Source organism: Alosa alosa, chromosome 7 (genome assembly GCF_017589495.1).
Source record: "Alosa alosa isolate M-15738 ecotype Scorff River chromosome 7, AALO_Geno_1.1, whole genome shotgun sequence".
Classification (NCBI taxonomy): Eukaryota; Metazoa; Chordata; class Actinopteri; order Clupeiformes; family Clupeidae; genus Alosa; species Alosa alosa.
The window spans coordinates 30610193-30637327 of NC_063195.1; the positions used below are offsets into that span (position 1 = coordinate 30610193).

The window sequence follows — 27135 nt, forward strand, 5'->3', positions numbered from 1 at the left end:
GTGTGCGTTAGTGAGAGCATTGAGAGCATTTGTCTTTTGTACTCCCTCATGGTGGGAGACGGCATCTACTGCACAATCATTACAAGTCCCACTGTTATATTTTACATTAATGGCGGTCTCAGTGGATTTCACCAAACCATCCAGTTATGCAATCACGATATAACTCTGAGTTGCCAGTGATATTAAAATGACGCAGCCATGCAGAACAATAGCAGCTGCTGCCTGCAGGCCTGGCTGTAGTTCCTCCGCTGCATGCAAAGCAGCCCTGCGCGCTCTACTGTAGTTCAAGGGTCCTTCTGTCAACCACTTCCTGCCCGCTCCTCCTCTCTGCAGCCGCCTCCTGCAGCGTCCCCGAGATAGAGAGAGAGAGAGAAGAAATGCAAGTGAAACCGTTTGGGTGTCTTGTCTGTGTGGGAAAGGGTGTGAATATGGGCCATGGGTCAAGATTCTCTGACCTGTAATTGTGTGGTTAACTTTGTCATGTTTTTTATTTTGCACTGCTCTCTCCTTATTCTCCTTATTTCTCCGTCTTCTTTTTAAAATAGCAAGTAAACAAACTGTCCTCTCCCTCTCTTGTTCTCTCCTGCCTCTCTCTGGATGCCTCACTGCGTTTCTCTCCATCTTTTCCCTTTCACACGTGGTGAGTAACTAGCGTCTGCGTCTTGGGGCTTTTTTTTTTTTCTTCTCACTTCCTGTTGCTTTTGGGACATCAACCTACAGTACTTCCTGTCGTCTCCACGGTGTCATAACTGTGTGAGGTACCGTAGCAAACGTGCCTGCAAGCACTCAGCACCTCTGAGTCACTCGTCATTTCGACACCTTTTTTTTCCCCAGTCACAACCAGTCATTTTTAACCCATTGAAATTACATTTTTTAGCTGTTGCAAAGCATGCCGCTCCAAACCCTTGGCTCATAAGTACCGTGAGCTGTAGAGCACATCTCTGTCTTTCATGTTCTGTCTGTCGCCATGGCCTACGTGTGTCATCAGAGATCAGTAGTGGTAGCATGTTTCTTGGCATGTTAGCCAATGCATGTCATTCTTTCACATTATGCACCCTAATTTAAATGGCAGGCAAAGTGCAAAGTCTTATCAACAAGCAAAGTCCTCGTGCATGAACTGTAGGCATCGTGTGGCATGTGGGCACATGGAACTGATTCAGCAATGTTTTGCCGTTAAGGTCTTGCCCATGGTGTTAAATTAGGAAATTGATTTAGCCTTTAGAAGTGTTCATTTCTCTTAGTTAGACGTAAGACTTTACACTTTGCCCGTCCTTCACATTATTGTCCGTATGTAATACCGGTAGTGTGCGTGTGATATGAGATATTTTAAAGAGCTTGAAAAGTCATCTCTTTTATTATCTATGCTCAAAATATTCCCAGTTACATATTGTAAATTCAAACCAGTTAAGGCTTTATATGAGTGTGTGTGTGTGTGTGTGTGTGTGTGTGTGTGTGTGTGTGTCATGGTCAGCTCCAGACCACGAGCCTACTGCCTGGCAGACAGTGATGAGGAGTCCTCCAGCGCGGGCTCGTCTGATGAAGAGGATCCCCCTGAGCTGACAGCTGACCAGACGCTTGGAGCTGAAGGGTAATCGTATAGCCACACTCCCTCTCATCACTCCCCTCACCGGTCACTCATTTATATTTAACTCTATTGGACACTATTGTACTCTACTCTACTCTACTGGTCACTCATTTCTATTCTACTCTACTGGACACTCTACACTATTGCACTCCTACTCTACTGGTCACTCATTTCTATTCTACTCTACTGGACACTCTAGACTATTGCACTCTACTCTACTCTACTCTACTCTACTCTACTGGACACTCATTTCTATTCTACTCTACTGGACACTCTAGACTATTCCACTCTACTCTACTCTACTCTACTCTACTCTACTGGACACTCATTTCTATTCTACTCTACACTATTGTACTCTACTCTACTCTATTGTGTTCTATTGACCTCTAGCGCAGGCTAACAAGTGACGTTGGCATGTGTGAGGTGATCGATCAGTCGGCACTTTTATTCTTTCCCACAAGGGTTTTGTCCTCCATCATGCCATAGACTTCACTCTGGAGCAGTCACACAAGCGTACTGAGTGATGATTAATCAGGCGGCTATGCTATGCTAACGTCTAAATACATGTGCATCACTGTCCTGGTTATCATGTTGCCTCTAATGTGACTAGAAGAGCAGAAGCAACAGCTAGCTGAATAGTGGAGCTCAAATCAGACTAAACCAAGTGTCTCCGCCGCAGGTTTGTGGGAGGCCACAAGCACAGTAAGATCATGCGCTTCGTGGACAAGATCACCAAGTCCAAGTACTTCCAGAAAGCCACGGAGACGGAGTTCATTAAGAAGAAGATGGAGGAGGTGTCCAACACACCGCTGCTGCTCACTGTGGAGGTGCAGGAGTGCCGGGGGACGCTGGCCGTCAACATTCCCCCACCCCCCACCGACAGGATATGGTATGGCCCATTTGATAAGGATTGTACCAAAAATAGGAAAGGGCGGGGGTGGTGTGTCTTCAGTAAAAGTGTTAGTTGTTGGGACATTGAGGTTAGTAATTCAGAATGATTATGTGTGAGTCTGACGAAACCTGAGGCTTCAGTGGACACTAGTGGTAAGTCCTGTAATGATGGTAATGGTCCAGTAGCTGTTCCTGATCAAAGGTTTGGTGCATTTTTAAGCTGCCATCATCAAAGCTTTTTCACACCTCTCTTATGGTCGCTCCGTTCTCTGTGAACAGCGAACATGTAACACTGACAACATCAGCTGTCGTGGGGGTAATGCTTCAGGCCATGTCTCTTGTGCAGCACTCTCATGCCACCTAGTGGATACTAAAGGAAGGACAGGGAGGGGGAAAACAATTCAGCGGAAATTATGCATATTGACTTGATGTGTTGAATAATTTACCATGCGTCCTTATTACAGTCACAGTCATTTGCAGATTTTTTTATCTAAAGTGACATTATAAACTTGCCTTGTGTCCTTTTCTCAAATACGTTGTGTAGATATTGATGTAAATATTGATAGATGTTACAGCATTAGTAAGTCTGTATTTTTATTATCAAGATTAATGAAATAGAAACTTATATAGAAACAATATAGAAACAATATAGCAATTATGTTGACATAAATGTATTAATAGACTTGTATTTGCATCATCAAAACTAATATAGGATGAATAGACCCCTTGTTACTACCTATGACTTGTATGTTGATGGAAGTGCCTTGTGATGCTGTGTGCTGCAGGTATGGCTTCCGCACCCCTCCACAGCTGGACCTGAGGGCACGGCCCAAACTGGGAGAGAGGGAGGTCACGTTTGCACACGTCACCGACTGGATCGAGAAGAAACTCTACCAGGAGTTCCAGGTATCAGCTCATCCCACTTAACATAACTGTGTGTGTGTGTGTGTGCTCCCAGATGTATCCCAGCCTAACCCTCACTCTCTCCCCTCTCCCCCTCCGCAGAAAATCCTGGTGATGCCCAACATGGACGACGTGTGGCTCCACATCATGCATTCTGCCATGGACCCGCGCTCCCACCCGCCCTCGTCCGAGTGCGATGCCGCCCTCCCCAGTGACCTGTGACCTGAACGTGGGCGGCCCTCCAGTATTCCGTGAGCGGTCCCCTGCGCGCACGCTCCACCTCTACACTACCGACCGCACCGTCACCGCTGGTGCCACATTCCTATGAAGGACGACCATGACCTTGACCTTTTGACCTCTCAAAGATAAATAAAGAAGTAAATACATTTTAAAAATAAATACATAACCTCTGAAGATGATGCCATGAAGGAAACACTTCCACTTTTGCTGCTTGGAAAACTTTTTTTTAAATTGCCTCCAAAGTCGGGAGAAGTAGAAAATGCATGGAGACCAAACCAGTTCATCTGTGTGATGGAGAGTTTTTATGGAGACGCCGTGAATTATGTCATTAGACAGCCTGTAAGGGGGGGGGAGGGAGGGGATTCCTGGAAAAGAGAGGGATTATGGGTAATGAAAAACATGCGGTGTCCACTGAGGGCATGGCATATGGGTTATTGCATTCACCGGACACCTTACCTTCTGCCCGAGAGGAGAAAACTCGCCTTTATCTCACGACTTGGGAGAAAGACGCACATCTGGTGTAGGGAGAGAGATGAAGACCAGAGAACCTGAGCTTGAAGTTTTACTTACGGGCTTATAAAGCTACAAGTCTTGCAGCGGGGCAGTGCCCCAGAGTCTGTGTGAGAGACCATATATTGTGTGTGTGTGTGTGTGTGTGTACCTAATACGTACCTAAAACAAAATGAAGTTTGATTAGATGTGTGGTGAAGAATCTATAGCACCACATTCTGTCTTTGGTATATAATTGACTGTTGATGTCTAGCACCATCTGTCATATCTGAGTGAGAGTGTGTGTATATGTGTGCAAAAGACTGCTTGTGAGTTGTGAGTGTGTGTGCGTGTGTGTCTGCGTGTGTGTGTGTGTGTGTGTGTGTGTGTGTGTGTGTGTGTGTGTGTGTGTGTGTGTGTGTGTGCGCGCGCGCGCGCTACTAGACTGTGATATACGTCCCCACCCTCACGCTAACATTGTTGCACCACTCTACTTCTACTCCACTACAAGCTCTGAGGAAATGACCTCACAGATCATTTAACGTATACAGTATAATGTATGTTGCCATTTACACACAATCTGTTCGCTTGCCTTTCAAAAGCCAAATTGCTGGACATTTGTAGGGTAGGTCCAATCTTTAGCTTTATATGTATCTCTTAAAGTTGGTTTAAAATCTTAACGTTAAGTCACTAATTTGTTTTAATGCCTCATAGCATTTTATGTTGGTGCACATAAGCTCTTTTTACTGTTGCAATCATGCGATGGCCTGCTTGTATTGCTAGCTTTTGCTACATATCTTGTGTCATGTGGTTGATACAAACCTTGCAGTAAGCCAAGAGTTTTTCTTTCTGTTGGTCGTTTTTTTACATGGCTACATAGCACCGCATTCCACCAACTCTCCAACCCAACACATTCCCACTAACACATCACACACCCACGTATACAAATGAGCTAGACACTCACACACTCTCTCAATGTCCTCGCCACCGCATGGTTATCACCACGGCAACCCATCACCAAAGCCTTCCTAAGGTTCCAGTGGACCTACTGCCACAGATAGGAGGGGGCACAACTGTATATTGTGGTGTGTTATCTCAGAGTAATGTTAAAGGACGTCGCAGTTAAACAGTTATACAGTATATCTGGGCCTAACACTTCCAAATGAATGTACTGATGGCGTATTCCTTAGAATGGGGGTGTCTGTATGGCATTTGAAGTTTATGCTATGACATTATAGTTGTTACTAATTTGAATTATGCTAAGTGTATTCTTTCGGTTAAGAGAAATAAATATTTGTTCTATATAAGTGATTGAAAACACTATTGAGATATTCACATGGAAATTTAAATTAATTATTATATGATTGTGATTGAAGCCATTATTGCCTATATCCGGTAGAATATTCCTGTACTTAACAAAAAATGCCTCTGACCTGAGTTCCTTAATATAATGCTTTATAAATACCACTGCTGTTTTTCAATTTTTTTTTTTTTTTTTTTTAAGTAATCATGGAAGCTGTCACTGTTTACTCTTCTTCTTGCATTTAATGATGTGTCATGGATGGCGTTTTGCGCTTAGCTGATAACACCTTTAGAAAGAAGCCAAATCTGGCTCCTTCCATGCGTGTTGAAAGAGTTGGTGATTGGAGTTTAGCTCTGAAACAAGTTCCTCTCACCCCGTGCAAGTCAAGAACACGAGACTATCACACTCACTCGCTCCTTTTAAGCTGTTAAATCGCTCATAGGTCGCAAAGTCTCAGACAGCCACACGCGGTTTGGTTGTGTTCTGTGAAGTGAAGGTTTCCCCACACTACCAAGTTTGGTTTTGTTTTCATTTCAACAGACAGCACAGACTGCACACTAGACGATGAGGTCACACGTCCTACATAAGGTTTGTTTACATGGAGCGTCATAGAAATCTAATAATGTAGTGAATCTGTCATTTTGAACTGGACATGTCCCAGGTTGACCTTTTTGCGCCTTAAATGACTTGCTACTGGTACGAATCAAATTTCTATTTTTGTTGGTTTTGTTTTGTGTGTTTATTTTTGCTGGTGCTCTGAGCAATGATCATCAGTGTACTAGACACACAAGAAGAGTTCTATTATTACATGAAGAAAATTATTTGTGTCACAAGGTGACATTATGAAAAAAAAAAAAAAAAGTGGACTGATCTGTTTAGAAATGATTCTGGAACTTTTATAGAGCCAAATAGAAACAGTTGCTGGTCATGTGCCACAGTGGTGCGTGACTCCGGTCTGGTGAAGTCGTAGCAGTCTAGGGAAACTTCTATGGAATGAATATATCTTTCTTCGTTCTCCTCAAGTGTTGCAAATGTTTTTGTTTGCAGGCCTTGTCTGTACAGTTTATTTTTTTATGTTTTGCTTTGTCCTACCTTGTATAATGATGGCTGCGAGGTGTTGGAAAAAAATGGTATTCTGCTGGCTTTGTAATTATAATTCATAAAGTGATTTAAATAAAGACTTTTCTTATTGAACAAATTATTTCTTATTGTGTTGTGGAGATGTTTTAAAGGCATGTGGAAGAGGTCCGTGTTCTGTATCTAAATCATTTTTTGGAGGTCTTCAGTAGGCCTAACTGCACAAAGTTGTAGACCTTCACATGTGGACTTGCAAGGCTCTGGCTGAGAACCCAAAGCCCAATGTGAAAATTTGTCATAATGTGTTGTTATGGAATGGAATGGAATGGAAATCTATTTATTTGAATCAGGGACAATGCACAAAATAACATTTATCCTGGGATCCAGGAAAATATGTCTTGGGCTAGGTTGTAGCAGCAATTGCTAATTTGCACCTGTAGTCCCTGGGCAAGTATAAAAACATAAAATAAAATAAAATAACAGTAACATAAATAAATTCCATAGGACTAAAGATGGTGTGATGGCCAGCCATAGTATTTTAGAAACAAGCAGTCTTAGAATAGAAACATGGACGCCAGCAGCCCACTCTCTTACCCCCCCTGCCCAGCATACACATACAACTAAAGCCTGTTTAGTACTATCCAGCTCCACACAGACACAGACACACACACACACACACACACACATCTTAAAAATGTGTGCAAACTTGTCTACTTAACATCCACCTCTTAGTCAAGCATGAAAAGGTATGAGAATTTGTACATAATATGTATTCTGTGGGGAGGGCATTCCACTGTCTCATGGGCACACATGAGAAAGAGTTTTACGATGTGGGATGCTACACTCCCCCCTTGTGACACGTCGTGTAGTTCGCTCAGAATTTTCAGAGCAGAATGTTACAAGCTTTTTCAAAGGGGGAGCAGTAGCACTGTAAATTATTTAAAGACACATTTGAGTGTTTAATTAGATTTTCGAAACTCAAACTATATTTGGCCAGTATATGACAGTGATGATAATGTCTTATTGTCATGGATTTTAAGTCAGTTTTTGTACAAAGATTCTAAAGATTTTATCACTGTTTTACTTGCCTGAGACCAGGATGTGATGCAGTATAGAAGGTGAGGGATGATCATTGCTTAAGTAAGTATGTACTAGATGCCTCATTGTTAAGAGAATTTCTTATATATTTAAAATTTGCTAAATTAAATTTCAGTGTATTGCACAATTTTTTAACATGATCTTTGAAAGTAAGATTTGAATCAAGATGTGAAGTGGTGTAGTTTTAAAATGAAATGTCACTTTGAGGATGAAAATATTTTGTGATGAAAGTGTCTTGTGCAAACAAAAGGTGTTTTTTAACTTCTTTCTCCAACCGTCAAGGTGTTCTTAAGTATAGTCATAACATAATAACATACAGTTATCCTTGTCTAATATAATCATAGCCTATATTTGGATGTGCACAGACAGACAGAAAATGGCGAGCGCTTAAACTAAACATAAACTACCCATTTATGCTCAACTTCTTTGAAAGTGCAGTGCAGTGGCACCTTATTCACAACAAGTCACATAATGTTATGTTTACACTGTTAAATAAACAGCCTATAGGCTTCATTTCAAATCAAATTTCAAAATAGCATTTTAAGTCTATTAAAAGGTCGAACAAAAATTATTTTCAAAAGTGAGATATTCATGTATTAATCTAAAATACCACCAGATGTCAGTGTTGTCTTTACCTACACCGCAGGATAACTATCGTATTAGGAGTCTGACAGTTATAACCTAGGCAAGACAGAGTAGGCTATGCCTAGTTCATGAAGAATTTCCATTTGGGTATGACAGGTCAGTTGCATTAGAATTGTAACGATGTCTTGGGAAGAAACCATGGCAGGTGCAGTACATCCCTGGTATAACAAACGTCCTACGGGCTACTCTGGGCCAAACTTTTCTTTAGTGGACTTGACTTTTCTACTACAACCTAATTAATCGATCAGTCTATTAATCTATAAGTAGGCTATGCCTACAATGTGCTGTTAATTTACACATATGTAAACCATGTATATTTGAACTTATTTTTCTTTTATTCCATCTCTTCAAAGTGATTGCCTGGCCCCTGAGTGCACTCTAACTGAATCGTGTTGTCCAATTAGTCCAGAGATGAGCACTGTCTATTATGCCTGACGTTACTGGAATTTATCACTTCAATAGTAGAACTGCTTGTAAAGTGCGCGCACATTCTGTACTATATTTTCTGTCCGCGTGGGTAAGGAGCATGCTTCCGTGGGTTCAACAAAACAGCACGTCGTCGCTTTCCATCAGGAATGAACTGACAGCTTGGCGAATGGCTGTGAGGGTCGGTTAAGTTTCTTTACCCTGCACCTATCCGAGGACCGACCACTAGTGACAGAAGCACATACGAGGAAGGAGGTCGAACATCGCCAAACTCGTGTCGAACCGCGAGTGGCTCTGCTTTTTGTTTCGCTCAAAAGATGACTCTTCGGTTGCCACTGTAGTGTGCTGTTTCAGCAGATGTAACTCAACCTCAGAGAGCCTTCTCGGAAACCACCATTCGTCCTTTTTCGTCAAGCATCATCTACCAAGCTGTTTTTTTTTTCTTTTGCTGTTATTGTCTCGTCATGTCCTAGATATCGTTTTTATGTGTATTTCGACCGTGACTTTTTCGTCCTGTCCCGTCTATTAGAGGGGGCAGGTCGGTATACATAATTGCAGCTACAGTTCGGTTTCAGAAGATACGGTTATTGCAAGGGAGCAAGAAGAAGACGGTCTACAACAGACATTTGCTTATTTCCGCTTTGGTACACAGCCCCCGCGCAGGACTATTTGCATGCTTAGCCCAGCAAAATTTGAGCTAGCTTTGACAACTGGAGGTAACTCCGGGAGGAAGATTCGATCAGAGTACCAGAACAACCCATTGCGCGTGTAGCCACCAACAGCGATGTTGCTGAAGGAGTACAGGATATGCATGCCACTCACCGTAGAGGAGGTAAGTCTCTGGAATTTTCTCCTTTTTACCAGACTTTTTAACGAAAGAAGTACAACTTGGAAGGAAAACAGTTGTTCAACCTTGGACACTGACATTTTGTTACGCCTGCTGCTGTATGTGAGTCAAAACATGATAGAAACTTTGTGTGCTGGTCTGGACTGACTTGACAGAATATAGCCTACGTTACTGCCACACGGATATGCACAAAGATATAACAATGAATTAATTTTATGAGATTATGTTAATACTGTAGCCTAATCGTTCACGGCATTCCAGATTATTTTATTTTTTAAATACAGCTACAGTAGGCTATCATCACACGAGTCCTGTGGTCGCATACAGTCCGCCCATTACGCACACGGTGTTATCAAAGATCCGATGCTCTCGAGAAACGAGCCCACGGTGGGGGAGTTCATTCACCGTTTCAGCCGAAGTGGTCCGTGTTTACGAGCCATAGCCTACATGAAAGGATTATTACTTGTCACTAGGGAAATCATTACAGCAATAATTGCTCCTAGTGACGATAGGCTGTCGGTGTGAGTGTGTACATTTTGCATTATCGAGCCTCAGACACACACACACACACACACACAGACTGTGGCTATGTTATATTAGTCAAATGTAAACATGAGTTGTATCTTTAAAATGAAGGAAACATGAAGTTCACAAAGTAACACTCAGTTGAAAAAGTAACATTATGGGTAACTTCACCCAATACATTGACATAGATAATACACTCTTCGCCAACTTTATTTTATTTGTGTGAATTTTAAGTGTCAGTTGTAAAGCCACCCAAGAGATTGAGATTATTTTAGTAAAACTCCAGACACGCCTCCAAAATGATACACAGCAGTCCAGCAGATTTTGTTTATAGGTTTTTAACTCTTTCCGAGCCTTTGCTTGCATCTACAATGAACCCTTGGCACTGTTCTAGAGCCGTTCTGAAGGACTGGCCTTTATCATGACTGTGCACATTGATCTGGTAGAGAGCCAGGGGCTTTGACACCACAAGCAGACACTCGCTGTCACAGTTCCGGGGACTGACTGATCTGGGTTAGCGGGTGGGTGGGTGGATGGATGGCAAAGGGGGGGACTGACGTCCACAGCTCAAGCGTCTGCCAAGCCTGTCTGTGCACCACAGCAAATACAGAAGTTTCCCAATTTTAGACCTTATTAGGCCTTTTAAGGCCTCTTTAGGCCATGTCATATGGCTGCACTGAGAAATCAGGAATTGTCCAGTTAGGTATTTTGGAGTAAACCAAAATCTGAGCATTTTGCTGTTGTGGCTCAACCACATGTGGAATGTAGGCTATAATGTCAGCTTGTCACAGTGGATGGTATCGTGTCTGGTTTTAGTTTTTTCTTTTTTTTTTTTTTTTTTTGGTGCTTTCCTCCAGAGAGTGTTCTTTGGCATTGTCCATTGGACATCTGTGTTGTGCCTCAGCAGGGGACTGTAACCTTGTCTGGAGGTACAGGCCACTCACCGCCTGCTTTGGACTCATTACTCATTCATGCCTGGGATATTCTATTGTCTGTGTTCAGCTATGTGTTGTTTTTTTTTCACTATTGATTAAGTTTCTTTCTCGCTGAAAAGAAATCACTGGCCTTGACCAACTGCATCTCACAGGCTTGAGCAGACATGATGGAGGGGGGGGGTGTTAGAGGAAGCACCGCCTTTATGTCATTGTGGCTATTTCCTGTGCCAGCTAGCTCAAAAGAAGAAAGAATGAAGCCAAAGGTGGCTGCATCACTCTCACCCCATATTCGTAAGGCCAGGATGATCGTCTCACTGTCGTCAGTCACTCCCAAAACAAGACAGATCCACTGGTTGGTCTGCTGAAGCCATTCTACTCATTGCACAATGCCCTGCTGCTGATTCACAGCCCTTTTACACTCAGGTGATTTTTTTTTGCCGCCAAGGCTCTCTGTGATTAACTGCTGCCTGAGCAGGCGTGCTCATGCTCGTGACCAGAGTTGGCAATGGCTCATGACTCTGGCACAAGCCCTGCAATCATTTTTCCTTTTACTCATATCCGTTGGCCAGCGTTGGGCTTGGGAGGAAGAGCGGCTCGACAGACTCACTGCCATCGCTCTCTATCAGTATGACGTACGATTGCTTATTTCAGTTCTCCCTGGTTTCTTCCTCTCTCCTCTCCTCTGGGTCTGTTTCTTCCCATAAGCTCTCTCTTGCGAGAAAAAATAAAAACCCTCACCAGATGAGTTCACCTTTCCTTGTGCTTTCTATTCCCACAGAAATTGAGGATTAAGGAACTGCTCGACGCAAGAGCATATAATCCCAAATGCCTGACGCAAATGGTATTAATTGCTAGAATAGATTCCACTTCGCTCACCCAATTTTTTGACATAAGCTCCCTGTCTAATCCATCTGTATTGGGTGGGTGGGTGGGTAGGTGGAAGGGGGGGCCTAAGAGGTGTAGCTTTCTATTTATATATTTCTTATTGCTGCTGCTGGCAACTCTGAATTGCAACTCTCCTGACTCCTGACTAGAGCCTGACCGATTTATTGGCGGGCCGATATTATCGGCCGATATCAGGCATTTTCCAAACTATCGGTATCGGCATTTACCCTTCAACCATTCATGAGTGTTGGCGTTGTTTAGTTTGACCAGAGGGCACTCTACACCGTCCCTGCTGGCAACACTCATGTATAATGCTCCACACATCCTGCAACCTGATGATCCAGCCAGCGTCGGGAGAGAACCAGTTATCCGCGAGTGAGATCATGAAGTAAGTTCATGGTGATTTGGTCACGAGACAGCTTGCACAATTAAAAGAACATCCCCATCAGTTCTCTTAACTCAAATAAGCATGACAAAATTCGTGAAAACAATGTCCAGTTTTGCTGCTGTTAAATAAGTCGAGAGTGAAGCGGAATTAGCTAGTAATTACGTTATGTTGTTACAGTGTAGTTTACTGTCTGTCCTTTTAACTTTTGACAATGTGACTGAAGATGTATTTCTTTAATAGCGTGGCAGTTATAGCAGTGAGACGTATCATCTCTCCCCGGCCTGTTATTTTGAAAGCGTATGTTACAATTTGCAGTATGACGTTATCCACTGCTAAATTATGGCTCATCATAGACTAGCTAACCACAAAGCTAGCTAATGTCATGAATATCAGTGGAAGACCGCTAACGTTAACATTAATGAGCTTGGAAACCACAACGAACTTATTCTGCCTAAATAAAGTAATGATTACTGTATTTATAACTAGTATATCTGTAGTTACAGTCCCTGCATTGTAAAATGTAAGTTAGACGTGCGAGGAGTGAACATTTAGACAGAGAAAAAGTATCAAACATAGCTTGTGCATAAAAGTTAGCTTTTCTTTTACACGTGTGTGAAATACAATGACGCCAAGTGTGCGTTTCAGTCATTCAGCCGCAGCATTAACGAGTTACATAATGGATTTAGATCACTAAATAGTAGGTTTTAGAAGGCAGGCAGCAACTGATGATTGAAAATGGTTTGATGTAGCTTGATGGAAATAATTTTAAAAGTGCAGGTAAAGGGATAAGCAAGCTGACATTGTAATTATAAGTATAAGGCAATAGGGACTAATTAGCCTATTACACACGCATACTCAAACATTTAGGAGTGACCTTTATCTTGTTTGATGATAATACAAATGATGATGATGGTAATAATGTCATCATTATTTTTGTAATTATTAAGTCTTAGTTCAAAGTTATATTTATGAAGCTTACCAAGTCTTTTAATAGGCCTACTGGTAACTTTGATTTGGTTGTTGTTGTTATTGTTTTTTGTTCAAAAGACTAAGTTTCATATCTTAAAGGTGCCATGTGTAATGTCCGCCAAAAAAATCAATTCATACTCCACATTCCATAAAAGATGGGGACAGTATACCTCCAGAAAGTAAAATGGTCTACCCTAGAGTAACAACCGACAAACGTGTATTGCAGTTTGGCTGGCGGTTATGTTGCCCGCATACCGCCTCCAATGGCCGAAACTTGTATTATGATACCTGTCGGGCTGTGGCTAGTAATTTAGCATGCTAATTCAGGTTGATATCTCTGCAGCACTATACCTTGTCATTTTTTTTAATGACATCATCGCCCTTATTTCTTCTCATTCTTTTGATGCGTGTAGCTAATTTTTTGGATATTTTTACCTCAATTCTTACACATGGCACCTTTTAAGTTTCTATTTTTATACATTTTATTGATCAGAACTTTAATATATTTCAATGTTCCTCTGTTCCACTGTGACAATATTATTTAAAAATAAACAAGTTTGTTTTTAAAATGCATTATTATTTTAGTAATACTCATAAATAACTACAAATAACTAATGTTAGGGAAATCTGTTAATGTTTTGTTGCGCGTTTCTGAAAAACAAAAATATATATATCGGCCGATATATCGGAATATCGGATTTTTAAATCAAAAAATATTTGTATCGGTATCGGCCTTCAAAATCCTTTATCGGTCGGGCTCTACTCCTGACTGCTAATGCAGGGGGAAGAGTTCATGTGCTGCAGCAGTGCAAATATGAATCACCCCCCATTATTCGCACCCCTGTATGTGTGGAGCAGGCAACACTAGCCTGCATATGTGAGTCTACTGCACTGCAACTAGGATATGGCTCCAAGGCTTGTCAGATTGTGTGTGTGTGGGGGGGGGGCTTTATCTTTTGCATGCATTGTGCAAACGTCTGCCTGTTTTCATTATGCACGGCGCTGGGTTTTCCTGCCACCTTTGATTTATTTAAGGAACTGAGACATGCCATCAGTGAGGTAAAAGCACAGTGTGTCTTTAGCAGTACAGTTCGCACCAAGAGAAAGTCACGTATTGCAGATACTGTTTTTTCACCAGTATTTGCAATAAGTGGCAACAATGTTTCATTAAAAAAAAGCTTTTTTTTTGCAAGCACCTGAAACCTTGCAGTCAGTGTACCACTTGCCTGCAGTGAAAGGCATGCGTGCGTGCGTGCGTGTGTGTGTGTGTGTGTGTGCTCTGGTGCGAGCCGTCTCTGATGAAGTGTCGCGGCGAGCTCGGTCAACGGCGGTGGCGAGGTGCTTCCAGTCAGCCCCATCTGTCGGGCACGGCCACTTAATCAACAGCTCTTTTATTAGCAGTGGAAGCTGTGATTTCCAAATACACCCCGCCAGCCATGACCACCACCACCCCCTGGGGGGTTAGCCACCGCTGCGGCCGTCGTCACTCTCCCTGATTAATGCTTTGTTTTGGGCACTGCCCTTAGCTGGCACCAAGCTGGCAGTCCGGCCTTGGCATTTGAGATCAGTGTCCAGCAGGGGCTTTAACAGACACCAAAAATCTGTAATGGACGTTGTTTATGCCAAATAAATGTGGGAGTATTTATCGGCTGTATTTAGTGCACTGGACCAGAATTGTGGGGATGAAAACATTCTCTCATTCTTTTCTCTTACACACACACGTACACACACGTACACACACACACGTACGCCTAGTGTTAAGTGTAACCTGCTGCTCCTGCTCACTGTACACCATATCTGGGGAAGCGTCTCCCACACTCAGTTATCAACATGCTCATTAAAATGCACAACTTGCTGTGACCTTTCCGTTCGCAAACTCCTCCAGCTTTGTGGAGCTAACTACCCCTTTTCGACTGCGAAGTAAAGACTGAGCTGTTCAAGCAGAACCCCCCCCCACACACACACACACACACACATACCCACACATACACACACACATATTCATACACATATCCAACCGTCTAATAGACTGCGCGCCCATGGTTAGAAGTTCTTCTTGTTACCATGACAGCTTAGGTTTAAATATATATATTCTTGCCACCAAGCGATCATTGGCAGTCAGTAATAGGCACACGGGCACGTGAAGTTCTTGGGCAGCACGGTCGCGGACCTGGTGGAATTTCAACCATGTGGACATAAGCCTGGACATAAGGGGTGCTTGTTAGAAAGATTGTGTGTGTGTGTGTGTGTGTGATATCAATCAGCCATGACAGCGTCTGTTTTGTCCAGCAGCACCTCCTGGGAGATGCAGATGTCATTTCTCTCCTTGACTCCTGGAGGAGTGATGCAGTGGTCTCCAGGATTAGTGTTGTGTGTGTGTGTTACCAACTGTGTAACCATTTAGCAGGGCCCATGGAACTGGGAGCATGTAGCCGGGAGAGCTACACAACAACCCTGGAAGACACCCTGGCAACAATGCTGTTGATCCAATCAGGATGCCATTTGGGATGATTGGCGGTGCCCGACCCAGGCCGCAAAGAGGCCATTACGCCATGGACGTGGACCTCCTCTCATTGCCTTTATAGGCTCTCAGTGCCACCCGTCATGGGCCATTTGCTGGCCACTAATGCTCGCGCTGCCCACAAGGTTTGATGGACCCGGCAGTCTTTACCCGTCTCAGAGGGAGGTCAACCTTTCCTGCTCAGCGGCTGCTTGGGGAGCACCTGATTTCTTATTACACTAAATCTTGTTCGGAATATAGAAGCATGCAGTCTGAAAGCTGAAATGGAGGTGACAGCCTGGGCTATCAAAAGTGACAAAAGTACTTGCTGGTAGCATATAAGCAAAGTAATGAAAAGCTGAGTACACAACACCATTAACCCACGGGGCAGTGACATTTATGAAAGCCGCATTGAAGGAAACAGCACCGGGGGGCTCAGTGTAGACATACTGTGTATTACTATATGGAGTGCTGCTACATATAAAAATGGCATAGTCAACACATATTGGACCGTATTAGTCCATTAGACAGTCCTAATTCCTCACAGTGAGAAACCTTGAGAAGGGGTCAAACGGTATTTGCCGATGGCACGAATGCTCTGCTCCTTTGAGGCACCTAATAGAGTAGAGCTTAGCAGCTAATCATGTGCTAATGCTAGCCAATTTCCTTCTGTTTTGTTTCCATCAAGAAAGGGGTTGCTTTGCCGAGTGGTGAGCGCATGTCTTCCTATCAGGCAGGGCCAGCCAGCTGTAGAGGTTATGCAATCCTGATTGCACAGAGTCTCTGGTTCAAATATTAGGCTATCAGTTACAGAGTGTCAGTCAATGGCTCTCTGTTTGGCTCTAGTTTAGTGGCCCCTGTGAAGGCGCTTTAGTGGCTGCGTGTGGCCGTGTGTTTGGTGTGGATATATTTAATCCTTTGACATATAAAGGTTAGAACAGAGAGAAATCAGCCGCATGGCGTACTCTGACTCTGATAAAAACAGAACGCGGAAAGGCGAGAGAAGCGGAATGGAGGGGGACGGAGAGGGAGAGCGGCCTGCTGCTCACTGGGTTTGCCTCAGAGACTGGTCGATTCAGACCAGTGCTGTTTGTTCTCCACAGCGAACCCAATGAGCCCTGAGGTCACTGCAGTTTGTATTCCTCGGTGGACTGCTTAAAGCACACAAGCTGTGACTGGCTTGGGAACGACATTTCAGGCAATTTCTACTCTTTTCTTGGTCTCCATGACGCAGGGGCTTATCTAATTGGGCAATCCACCATGCCATGAATTCCTACGAGCTAAGCTTAGTCCCTTTGTACTGTTTAATAAGGTCCTTGAATGTTGTAAGTCTGGGTCTTGCTATTGTTGGTCTGCAAAGCCAAATGCATTTCTTCACTGCATGCATATTGCAAGACCCTGTATCGGAATGACGAAGCCGCAGTGGCATTGAGCATAAGCCTAATGATGTATGAAATCATGTGTTGCAGGCCCTGCTGCATTGTTATTCAGCGGCACAGGCCTGCGAGCTACTTTATATGACACAGTTTGGGATTAGCGCTCGTATTCCTCGAATGTTGCCTTGCCTACTGTGACTGTAATTACGGTGGGCTTTTCCATCCCTGCCAAACGCCGCCCAGATCACAGTACCAGAGTGATGAGCTAATATGCAGCAGCTGCCTGGTTTGCCTGCGAGCGCTGACTTGAAGAGACACTCGAAGGTACCCCCCCCCATCCTCCTTTCCTTTTTTACTCTCCTTCTCAATCTGTCTCCTTACCTCCCCCACAATCACCTCTCTTTTCACCTGTCTGTCTCCTTACCTCCCCCACAATCACCTCTCTTTTCACCTGTCTGTCTCCTTACCTCCCCCACAATCACCTCTCTTTTCACCTGTCTGTCTCCTTACCTCCCCCACAATCACCTCTCTTTTCACCTGTCTGTCTTGCGTTCACCTATTTTGCTAGTCGCAGTTGGGTCGAGTGAAATGGCAGATTAAGTTGGCAATATACTATCATCAAAGCACAGTCTGAAATCAATACATACAATACAATACAATACAATACAATACAATCAATACAAGAGCCATTAAGCGCATGCCTCGGGGGGGATATCCTGACGTGTGGTGAAGCCATCTGCCTCTGAAACCGTCTCCATGTGGACCCTGTGGAGTTTATATTTGGAAGCCTTGACCAGTGGAATAGTGAGTTCCTTGTTCTTGGGATCTAGTGGACCCATGCCCGAATAGCGGTTCTCAAGCCTCAAAAGCCTGGATCAGACGGAGGCACAGAGGGCATATTGTGAGGGGGCACTGCCAGGCCTTTCTGGGGTATTTTAGCCCTTCAACTGAAGAACGGGCAGAGTGTTTAGTGGTCACGATGAAGACCTGTTTCATCTAATGCAGCCATGTCTTGGTTCCCTTCTTGACCTTCTCATGGGAAGAACCAGGGGCCTTATCTGGACAAACCCTTTTAACAGAGTAAACAATTGACTCCAGGACCATTACAAAGCCATTACCAGTGCAATGAACATCTCAATGGCGACAATGTTGTTTGGTTGCCCTGGTAAATCTTGGCCCTTAGTCAATTAGTACAAAGCTTGTTCTGCTTAATCATCCTCCAGTGGTTTGAATGAAGCCAGAAAGAGGATGTGGAAAAGGCAGAATGAGACATCATGTGCGTGCCGTGGATCTCTTGGAGGTGTACACTGGGTTTTGTAGTTCAGATAAAGAAAAAAACAGGCAGTTATTTCATCAGCTACACCAGAGGCTGTTAGCCCCTGGCTTAACCTTTCGGGGAGGGTACCCCTCTGTAGGAAATTGGTTGGCCCCTCCTCTCCAGCTCCTGTTGCGGACCCCCCTACAATCCTTTTAATATTGTGTGTGTGGTTGGGTATGTGTGTGTGTGTAGTGTGTGTGTGTGTGGGGGGGGGGGGGGAGAAAGAGCATGACTGTATGGTAGTGTACACGAGTCAAGCGACAAGTAGGAAACCGCATGATTCCATAGCTCTGGGGCTTCTAGCTGCAAAGCATAGACGCAGCTCAGAAATACAAAAAAAAAACAGTAAGAATGTCTATCAATACAATATAATAAATATAATATATATAATGAATGTCTATCAATACAATATAATAATATAATAATCTCCCCCCCTCTGTCTTTAAAGCATGCACACGAACACACTCCACACCTGATTGGCCCCTGCTGTGTCTCGTTAAATATTACATTTGTGTCAGAGGCAATTACACATGTTCAGAGGCCCAGCGCTGGAGGGGCAACCGCGGGGTGCCCAGGCCAGACCCCAAACATCTGTGCGCCTCACACTGTCTCGGCCGTTTCTCATCGCCAGAGACAGCTGTTGCTGAGGCAACCGGCTCCAGTCCATTCCACCCCTAACCACTGCACGTGGAAAGACAGACGTACAGAAACAATCTCGAGCTCCGAATCTCATCACCCCGGTGATGCCTCGCTCTGCTGGATGGTGATGCTGATGATGACGATGATGGTGATGCTGATGTCTCGCTCTGCTGGATGGTGATGATGGTGATGCTGATGTCTCGCTCTGCTGGATGGTGATGATGGTGATGCTGATGTCTCACCTGTTGGATGGTGATGATGGTGATGATGATGATGGCGATGATGGTGATGCTGATGATGGCGATGATGGTGATGCTGATGTCTCGCTCTGCTGGATGGTGATGCTGATGTCTCGCTCTGCTGGATGGTGATGCTGATGTCTCGCTCTGCTGGATGGTGATGCTGATGTCTCGCTCTGCTGGATGGTGATGCTGATGTCTCGCCTGCTGGATGGTGATGCTGATGTCTCGCTCTGCTGGATGGTGATGCTGATGTCTCGCTCTGCTGGATGGTGATGCTGATGCCTCGCCTGCTGGATGGTGATGCTGATGATGACGGCGATGGTGATAGTTGATGTCTCGCCTCTGCTGGATGGTGATGAATGGTGATGATGGTGATGCTGATGTCTCGCTCTGCTGGATGGTGATGATGGTGATGATGATGTCTCGCTCTGCTGGATGGTGATGATGGTGATGCTGATGTCTCGCTCTGCTGGATGGTGATGATGGTGATGCTGATGTCTCACTCTGTTGGATGGTGATGATGGTGATGATGATGATCACGACTGCTGTTTTGATTTAATGCCGTTTGATTCCTTTTTTTGTGACGAGTTATCAGCCGTATATGGAGGCAGGGGGAACGCTCGGGAAGACGAGTCCAAAAATTGTAGCGCGCTGTTCTGCTGCCTCCCTGCCTGCCCATCCTCTCCCTCCTCCCTGATGCTTTGATGTCTAAGCGCACGCGGGCCCGCGGGGGGAACGATCATCCATTTCAAATAGACGCCCACAGAGTCAAATATGGATCATGAGCTCTGGGTTCTCTGCGAGAGGTCGGTTGCGTAAGGGGCTGAGGAGGATGCCTGCGCTGGGTACGGTTATGGGCACGGCAGCAGAGCGGAGGGCTCCTGTGGTAGATTGGGCAAGCAGCTCCAGTGGAAGTGAAACGGGCTCTGAAGGCGAACCACTTGACCACTCTCTAAACGTAAAACTAACTTTTTTTGTCGTTTTATAGTTGGACCTTATAATCTGGTTTTAATGCTCTGAGATTTTGTCTCAGTGACTTGAATGAAAATACTTATATTGGACACTCAAAACAGCATTTAATATTATTATGGGCCATGGTTCTACATTGTGAACATTTCAGCTGCCATAAAAGAAGGACAAATATGTAACAGAAAAAGTTAGTTTCAATTATAGCTATAATGTAGGCCTAGGCAGTGGAAGATCACACTTGTAAAGACTGAAATTTGATGGTGCTGTAACAACACACACAATTGAGGAACTTAAAGGAGAAATCCAGCTGATTTTTACATGGATCTTGATCACTAGAAGTCGCCGAGTACTGTTGATAGGAAAAATAACGATCAAAATCGGTGCTACCGAACTGGAGTAGCCACAGATAATGGGCTGTACATTGAGCTACATTGGGCTACAGAAGTCTACCCGTAATAGCTTTAAGTTGATTGAACACTCGAATATGTTGGAGAAATTACAGTGTCTCCACCAATTACTCTATGTTGAAAACTCACATCAAGTGCACTTTCCCTTTCATATTACGATAAACCATGAACAAGCAGTTTATCCATTGAAAGTAAACCTGTAATGGGGCAATTACATAAATTAGTGCAATTCAATCGTAATACAATACTACACAATACAAGAGTAGAGCCATTTTGTCTCATCTTGTGAAATCCAAAGGCCTCTCAGCTATGCTGTGCACACCACCACTGGTGTGTTTTTTGACATTAGTAAAGGATTGTTTTTGGTGTATTTTTCCATCCCATTTAAAGAAAATCATCTTGATCTGACATAGCATAGCAGGACATTTTCCTGTGTAGTAGCACTGAACGTAACAAAAAAGAGTGTATTGTCATTGCTCTTGATGCAGGATGTATGAGCTGATGTAATTTGAAACTAGCCCACTGTCCAAAGCTTGGCTCATAATTGCCGCAGCCGTTATCATGTGACCCTACAATCATCTTGTCTCTCAGACACTTTGCAGGAGACAATCTCAATTTAAAAGCCATGGTCCAATTAGTTAAGCTGACAGGGAAATTGAAACTGGCTAAGTAAGACAGTTAGCAGCTGTCCATACATGCAAAACAGATATGCTCCTTATCTGATGAGTAGCCCTCAAGCTATCTTTAGTTATGCTTTCTTCAGAAACCTTAAACCTTCAGGCTTAACCTTTTCTGAATAAGGAGGATATGAAAGAGCATTTTTTTTTGCCCACTGCGTGCTTACTCAGCCGCAGGCTATGATTTAGTGATGTGGGAAGGGGAAAAAACTGCGCCGCAAGCGCTATTGACTCAGAGGGTGCAGGCTGGCTTTTATTTATTTATTTATTCAGAATAGCAAGGAATTGATTGGGGGTGGGGGTTGGGTTGAGTTGCTTGTTGTGTAATCTGTAGTCTGATACACTGTTGTGACCCCCTTTGCGAAAGCACTGTATCACCATTAATGGAAACCTACAGCGAGGGTGGGCTAATGAGGTCATCTTTTTGCACTTTTTGTACTCTGGTTCTTTTTACTCTTTCGGTGCGGCGTTTGCGTAGCCTCGGACCGCATTTCGGACCGAAAACGAATTACCAGAGTGCTGACTCAGAATCACCTCTGAGGAATAATTGAATGAAAATGTCACTTCTTTTTAATTTGCTGCTTTACACTCGATTTGTCACATTATTTCCCTTGATGAAGTACATGAGGAGTTAAGGGAGGGAGGCAGTCATGTGTGTGAGCTGCTGCACACAGCTGGCATTGCAACTGACAAAGAGACACTGTTTTTTTTATGTTTGTTTGTTTTGTTTTTTATGTTTGTTTGTTTGTTTCCCTTCGCACTGTACAAACTTTTTGTAGAGAAGCCAGCATGCATGATCCAGAGTGGATCACGTCCTCAGATGCGGGGGGGGGGGTTGACACTTCTTTTCCCCCTGGAGCCATGCCAGAGCCTATGTGCCAGTTTATGTTTGATTTTGCTCCTGTTTTTTTTTGTCCTTTTTTTAGCTAGGCTAACAAGGGACGAGTGTAAGCGTGCGGCGTCTCGGAACCTCAGCCGTTTGCGTGAGCCATTGTCCCTCACAATGTCTTGAAAGGGAACTGATGATGCTTGCATGCCTCATCGTCAGACAAGACATTAAAGCAAATAGAAGCCACCATTAAGGGGGAACGGCTGAAAGCAAACTCAACTCACACGACGCAAGTCTTTAATTAGTCCTTTGTTGCCATGGGGACAGAACTATTTTCGAGAAGGTAGCATAGGTAGCGTGCGACGGCGCTGACTGGAGAGGAAATTGGATTTGACCGGGGCTGTGTTTGTGTGATTGACAGACAGACGGACTGACCGTCAGACTAATTGTCCAGAGCCTGGCTAATTGCAAGTGGCGTCAGTGCCGGGGGGCTGCAGCGGGCATCATCTGGTTGTGGGGCTTGTGTTCAGTTCGTCACAAGCTGCTTGAAATGGGAATCGCAGCTCACCAGCGGCTCGTTGTCTCTGGCCTCGGTTGTCCAGACCACACGTCTCTCTCTCTGCCAAAACTCACAAGCACACACTCGTCATTGTTGCGATGAGTAAATCATTTTGAAGTGGTGAATGTCACTGGTGGGAGGTGTTTGTTCTGCAGCTCCACTTGTGTGTCGCAGTAAAACAAACATGGAGGCCATGGGGTATGTGGTAAACGCTAGTCAGCAGCGCACCACCATGGCTAGCGAGTGAGTGAGTGAGTGAGTGAGCAAGTGAGTGAGCAACAGACAGTGAGTGAGTGAGTGAGCAACAGACAGAGTGAGTGAGTGAGTGAGCAACAGACAATGAGTGAGTGAGTTAGTGAGTGAGTGAGCGAGCAAGTGAGTGAGCAAGTGGCCACTTGCAGACATAGGCTATGCCCTGTTGACAGCTAATCCTTTGGGCGGGTTCAGGTTTCCTAGTTTATGTTGTCCGCCGTTTCTCCTAGAGTGCTGAGAGAGAGTGCAGCAGGAGCGGCCAGAGGATTACGGTTGTCATGGAGGCGCGGGGGTTTATAGCGGCATATATACCGACAGGCGGGGGTAATGTCACCAGCACTGCTGACGACTGCTGCTTCCAGAGCTCCACGGGCTGCCTGTGCTCGGTGCTACAGAGCTCTGCACGGCCTATGCCCTCCACGCAACCACCCTCTCACCCACAGAGCTCGGCACGGCCTATGCCCTCCACACAACCACCCTCTCACCCACAGAGCTCGGCACGGCCTATGCCCTCCATGCACCCACCCTCTCACCCACAGAGCTCAGCACGGCCTATGCCCTCCACGCAACCACCCTCTCACCCACAGAGCTCGGCACGGCCTATGCCCTCCACACAACCACCCTCTCACCCACAGAGCTCTGCACGGCCTATGCCTTCCACGCACCCACCCTCTCACCCACAGAGCTCAGGGTTTTTGTATGTCAGAGTGTTTATAGGCTACATATTATGTGTGCGTGTCCATCCTTTGTTTATGTCAGGCTTCTGTATGTTTGTGTGTTTGTTTGTGTGTCTGTGTGCGTGTGTCTGTGTGTGTGTGTCTGTCTGTTTGCTTTGCTTTGCTGTGTGTGTGTGTGTGTGTGTGTGTGTGTGTGTGTGTGTGTGTGTTTAAAGTGAAGCCATGTGCTTAAGCAGGGCTCATAAGTAACCTTAGTTTGGCCACAGGGGCGTCCCATCCTGCCAAGCATCACATGAAGTGTGACACTGAGCGAGTTACCCCCCCCCCCACACCCTCCTCCACGCCCCCCACACCTCCTCCACGCCATCCCACCCCCACCCTCCACGCCCCCACACACCCTGCGTAGAGTCGGCCCCGCCAGCCAGGCCCTCTCAGTGGGATTTTACAGCCTCGGAAACACAAACACAGGCAGATGTTCAGATGGAGGTCCTTCTTTAACAGGGCTCTCATTCTCCTTTATTTTACAAGGAGGGATGCTCTTAGCGCAAATTAAAGTCACGCTCACTTCAGCATGGCGGCTCTCGCTCACGCTCGCTCACCCTGAAATCTTTTTTAATTGGTGGTCACAGGCAGCAGCGTCGGTGGAGTCGAGTGCAGCAACACAGCTCTCATTGTGTCTCCCAGCTGAAAATCTCCACACAGCCAGCAGTTCAGCTCTTGGAATTGGAATCTCAGAATTGTTTTAGACATGATTATCACTGACTCTGTGTGTGTGTGTGAGTGTGAGTGTGAGAGAGAGAGAGAAAGATACACACTGTGTATTGGTTCCTGGTATTTTGATAGTAACACTATAGACTCGTGACTGTGCAGGAAGACTAGATGTTTCTGTGTGTGCTCACTATAGATGAATGTTTGTCATAAGCATAAGGGACAGTTTGTGTGAAATGGAGGAAAGTATGAAATTGAGTTGTCTTTGAAGTTGCCTTGAACACATTTGCAACTTTAGTGAAGATGGTAGCTTTTTGTGAAGAGAGTCTCAAAAGTCACAAAGGTCTCTGACTGTACGCTTTCACTCTTTACCTCATTGTGTAATATTAGTCTATTGATCGATCGATTGATTGATTGATTGATTGATTGATTGATTGATTGATTGATTGATTGATTGATTAATACAGTGTATAGATTAGAATAGATAAGTCTATCTCGCACTGTAATGCTCCAACACTGTGTAGAGTCCATGAACTGACTTCACGTTCTTACTGCTCTCTTGTGGTCAGATGTAGTCTTGTGATCTTCTCTTCTCTGCAGATGTCAGCTGGTCTCTTGTCATCTGGGCCACATGCAGCCTCCTACTCAGGCCTGGGATTAGACAGCGTGGGGCTTTAATTATGATCACATCTGGCCTTTGTCCAGCTTCTACTCTTTCCATCCCTACACACAGCTGTGTGTGTGTGTGTGTGTGTGTGTGTGTGTGTGTGTGTGTGTGTGTATGTGTGTGAGTGAGTGAGTGAGTGTGTGTGTGTGTGTGTGTGTGAGAGAGAGAGAGAGAGAGAGTGTGAGTGTCTCTGTGTGTGTGTGTGTGTGTGTGTGTGTGTGTGTGTGAGTGTGTGTGTGTGTGTGTGTGTGTGTGTGTGTGCACTGGTGCGACCAGCTATTCGAGAGAGGAAAAAGTGTCCGCATTGAAACTACCTTTGGTTCAATAACAGACACATATTTAGCCAATATCGTGGTTTAAACAAATCACAGATAGTGAAGGGCGGGACCTCCCCTCTGATTGGCCGTGGCCCAGTGCCTGTGTGTAAATTTGAAAATGCGTGTGCTGCAGAAAGGGCTGAGGTCAGAGACCCGTCAGATAAACAGAGTGGATGTAGTTGCATTACAGTGTGGTCACATACAGTAGGCCGAGATTAATGTACCCTTCCCCACTGCCTTTTCGGGCGCTGGCAGCAGCAAACCGTCAGACGAGACCGAGATGATGATCAAGTTTATCGTTTTTCCTACGATAGGCCCTAGTGAAACTTCCCTTCACTAAGTTCAGTCGGAAATAATTATTCACCAGAAAAATTGTTTGAACGTAAACCCAATCGTGAGCCTACAGGAATGCCACTTATCACTTGCAAATTTTTAGGAGTCATTGCAGATGAAAGACGCCTTAAAATTGCAAACAATGCACACAAGGCCTTCGCTGACCACAGAGATACAGATATCGCCCGAAAGGAGTCGTCATTGACCGCAGTTACATGCACGGTAACCGGTGTTCAACAGCAATCTCATGAGTTGTGTAAACTCATTCTGATGGCATCAATCAATTTAATCCGGGTATTTGAAGCAAACCGTATATCGCTGCTACATTTAAAGGAACCGTATGTAAGAAATGTATTTTAAATTAATCATAAAATGGCCCTGATATGTCACTAGACATTAAGAAATCATGTTCATTTCAAATACTTATATCACTGATAGCAGTAGTCCTGCCAGGATATTGTCATTTAAAAAGTGAAGTTGCAGCCCTCAACTGATGTTGATGTTGTGTTTTGTCATGTCATGTTGTGTTTTGGCCTGATGCGCCACCCTCCACCTATCTACTAATCACAAAGTCAGTAGTGTTTCAGCATTCCGGGTTGGCAACCTCGAGTCAGGGGGGAGGGGGAGGGGATACAACGCTCTACAGTAATTTGAAAGTGATTGCAGTACCAGTTTTGGCCACAGTCTTACTTATGGTTCCTTTAAAGCCCAAATATTCCCTGCATGTATAACTGTGGTCATTGTGTAGGCTACGGTGAATTGAATGGACACATTTAGATCGAGCATGGCAAGTCATTACAATAGCCTATAATAATAGGCCTACCATTTCGTTACTGCATTAACCATAGTTAATGCAACCATAGTTAATGCAGTACCATAGATGTTCTTATTGAAAATTTAAAAATACTAAAATTAAAAAGTAAATTGCATTTGGGACTGTCAAATGATTATTGCAATCATAATTGCAAAATCACATAAAAATCCCCCAGGCTACTTGGAACATCTCTTTAAATTGTGCTCAAATACATTTCTATGGAAGATGCTAGCATGGCGAGCTGGTTTAGCCAAGGCCTAAAGATCATGAAGAATAGTATGTAAGACATTGAGCCATGAGATGTGCAGTTTGAAGCCCTTAAAAGACGTGCACTGTTAATTTACTCACTGTTATTTATACTTAATTCATCTTGAAATGTTTTAAGTTTAAATTTCAGCTCAGTGAAGCACATAAAGCACCAACACTTCATTAAGTTACTTTTCTTGTAGAATTGTAAATCATAAGTCATAGGACAACCTATATATTAAGGGAAAAAAAGTGAACCTGCTGCGGTGTTAAATGCAATGTGGTTGAAAATTTGGGTGCACCTAACTTTTGTGCTGGTGCACCTAAGAAAAAAAGTTAGGCGCACCAGTGCAACCAGTGCAAAAAGTTAGTCTGGAGCCCTGGTGTGTGAGAGAGAGT

At 44.3% G+C, this 27135-nt stretch overlaps 2 protein-coding genes across 3 annotated transcripts in view; both read left to right on the top strand.

The window, feature by feature from the left end:
- Positions 1–3963, top strand: part of LOC125298435 (testis-expressed protein 2-like) — a 45531-nt gene extending 41568 nt beyond the window's left edge. Inside the window, exons 10-13 of the mRNA XM_048249169.1 lie at positions 1472–1588; positions 2265–2474; positions 3262–3382; positions 3482–3963. Coding sequence (XP_048105126.1) covers positions 1472–1588; positions 2265–2474; positions 3262–3382; positions 3482–3601 — 568 coding nt within the window. The 3' untranslated portion in view covers positions 3602–3963. The remainder of the gene's footprint in view (positions 1–1471; positions 1589–2264; positions 2475–3261; positions 3383–3481) is intronic.
- Positions 3964–8713: 4750 nt separating this feature from the next.
- LOC125297474 (cytoplasmic phosphatidylinositol transfer protein 1-like) overlaps positions 8714–27135 on the top strand; it is a 72558-nt gene continuing 54136 nt past the window's right edge. Inside the window, exon 1 of one of the 2 annotated variants that reach the window (XM_048247819.1) lies at positions 8714–9489. In XM_048247819.1, the coding sequence (XP_048103776.1) occupies positions 9442–9489 (48 nt within the window). In that variant the 5' untranslated portion in view covers positions 8714–9441. The remainder of the gene's footprint in view (positions 9490–27135) is intronic. The other variant, XM_048247821.1, reaches the window with a different exon arrangement.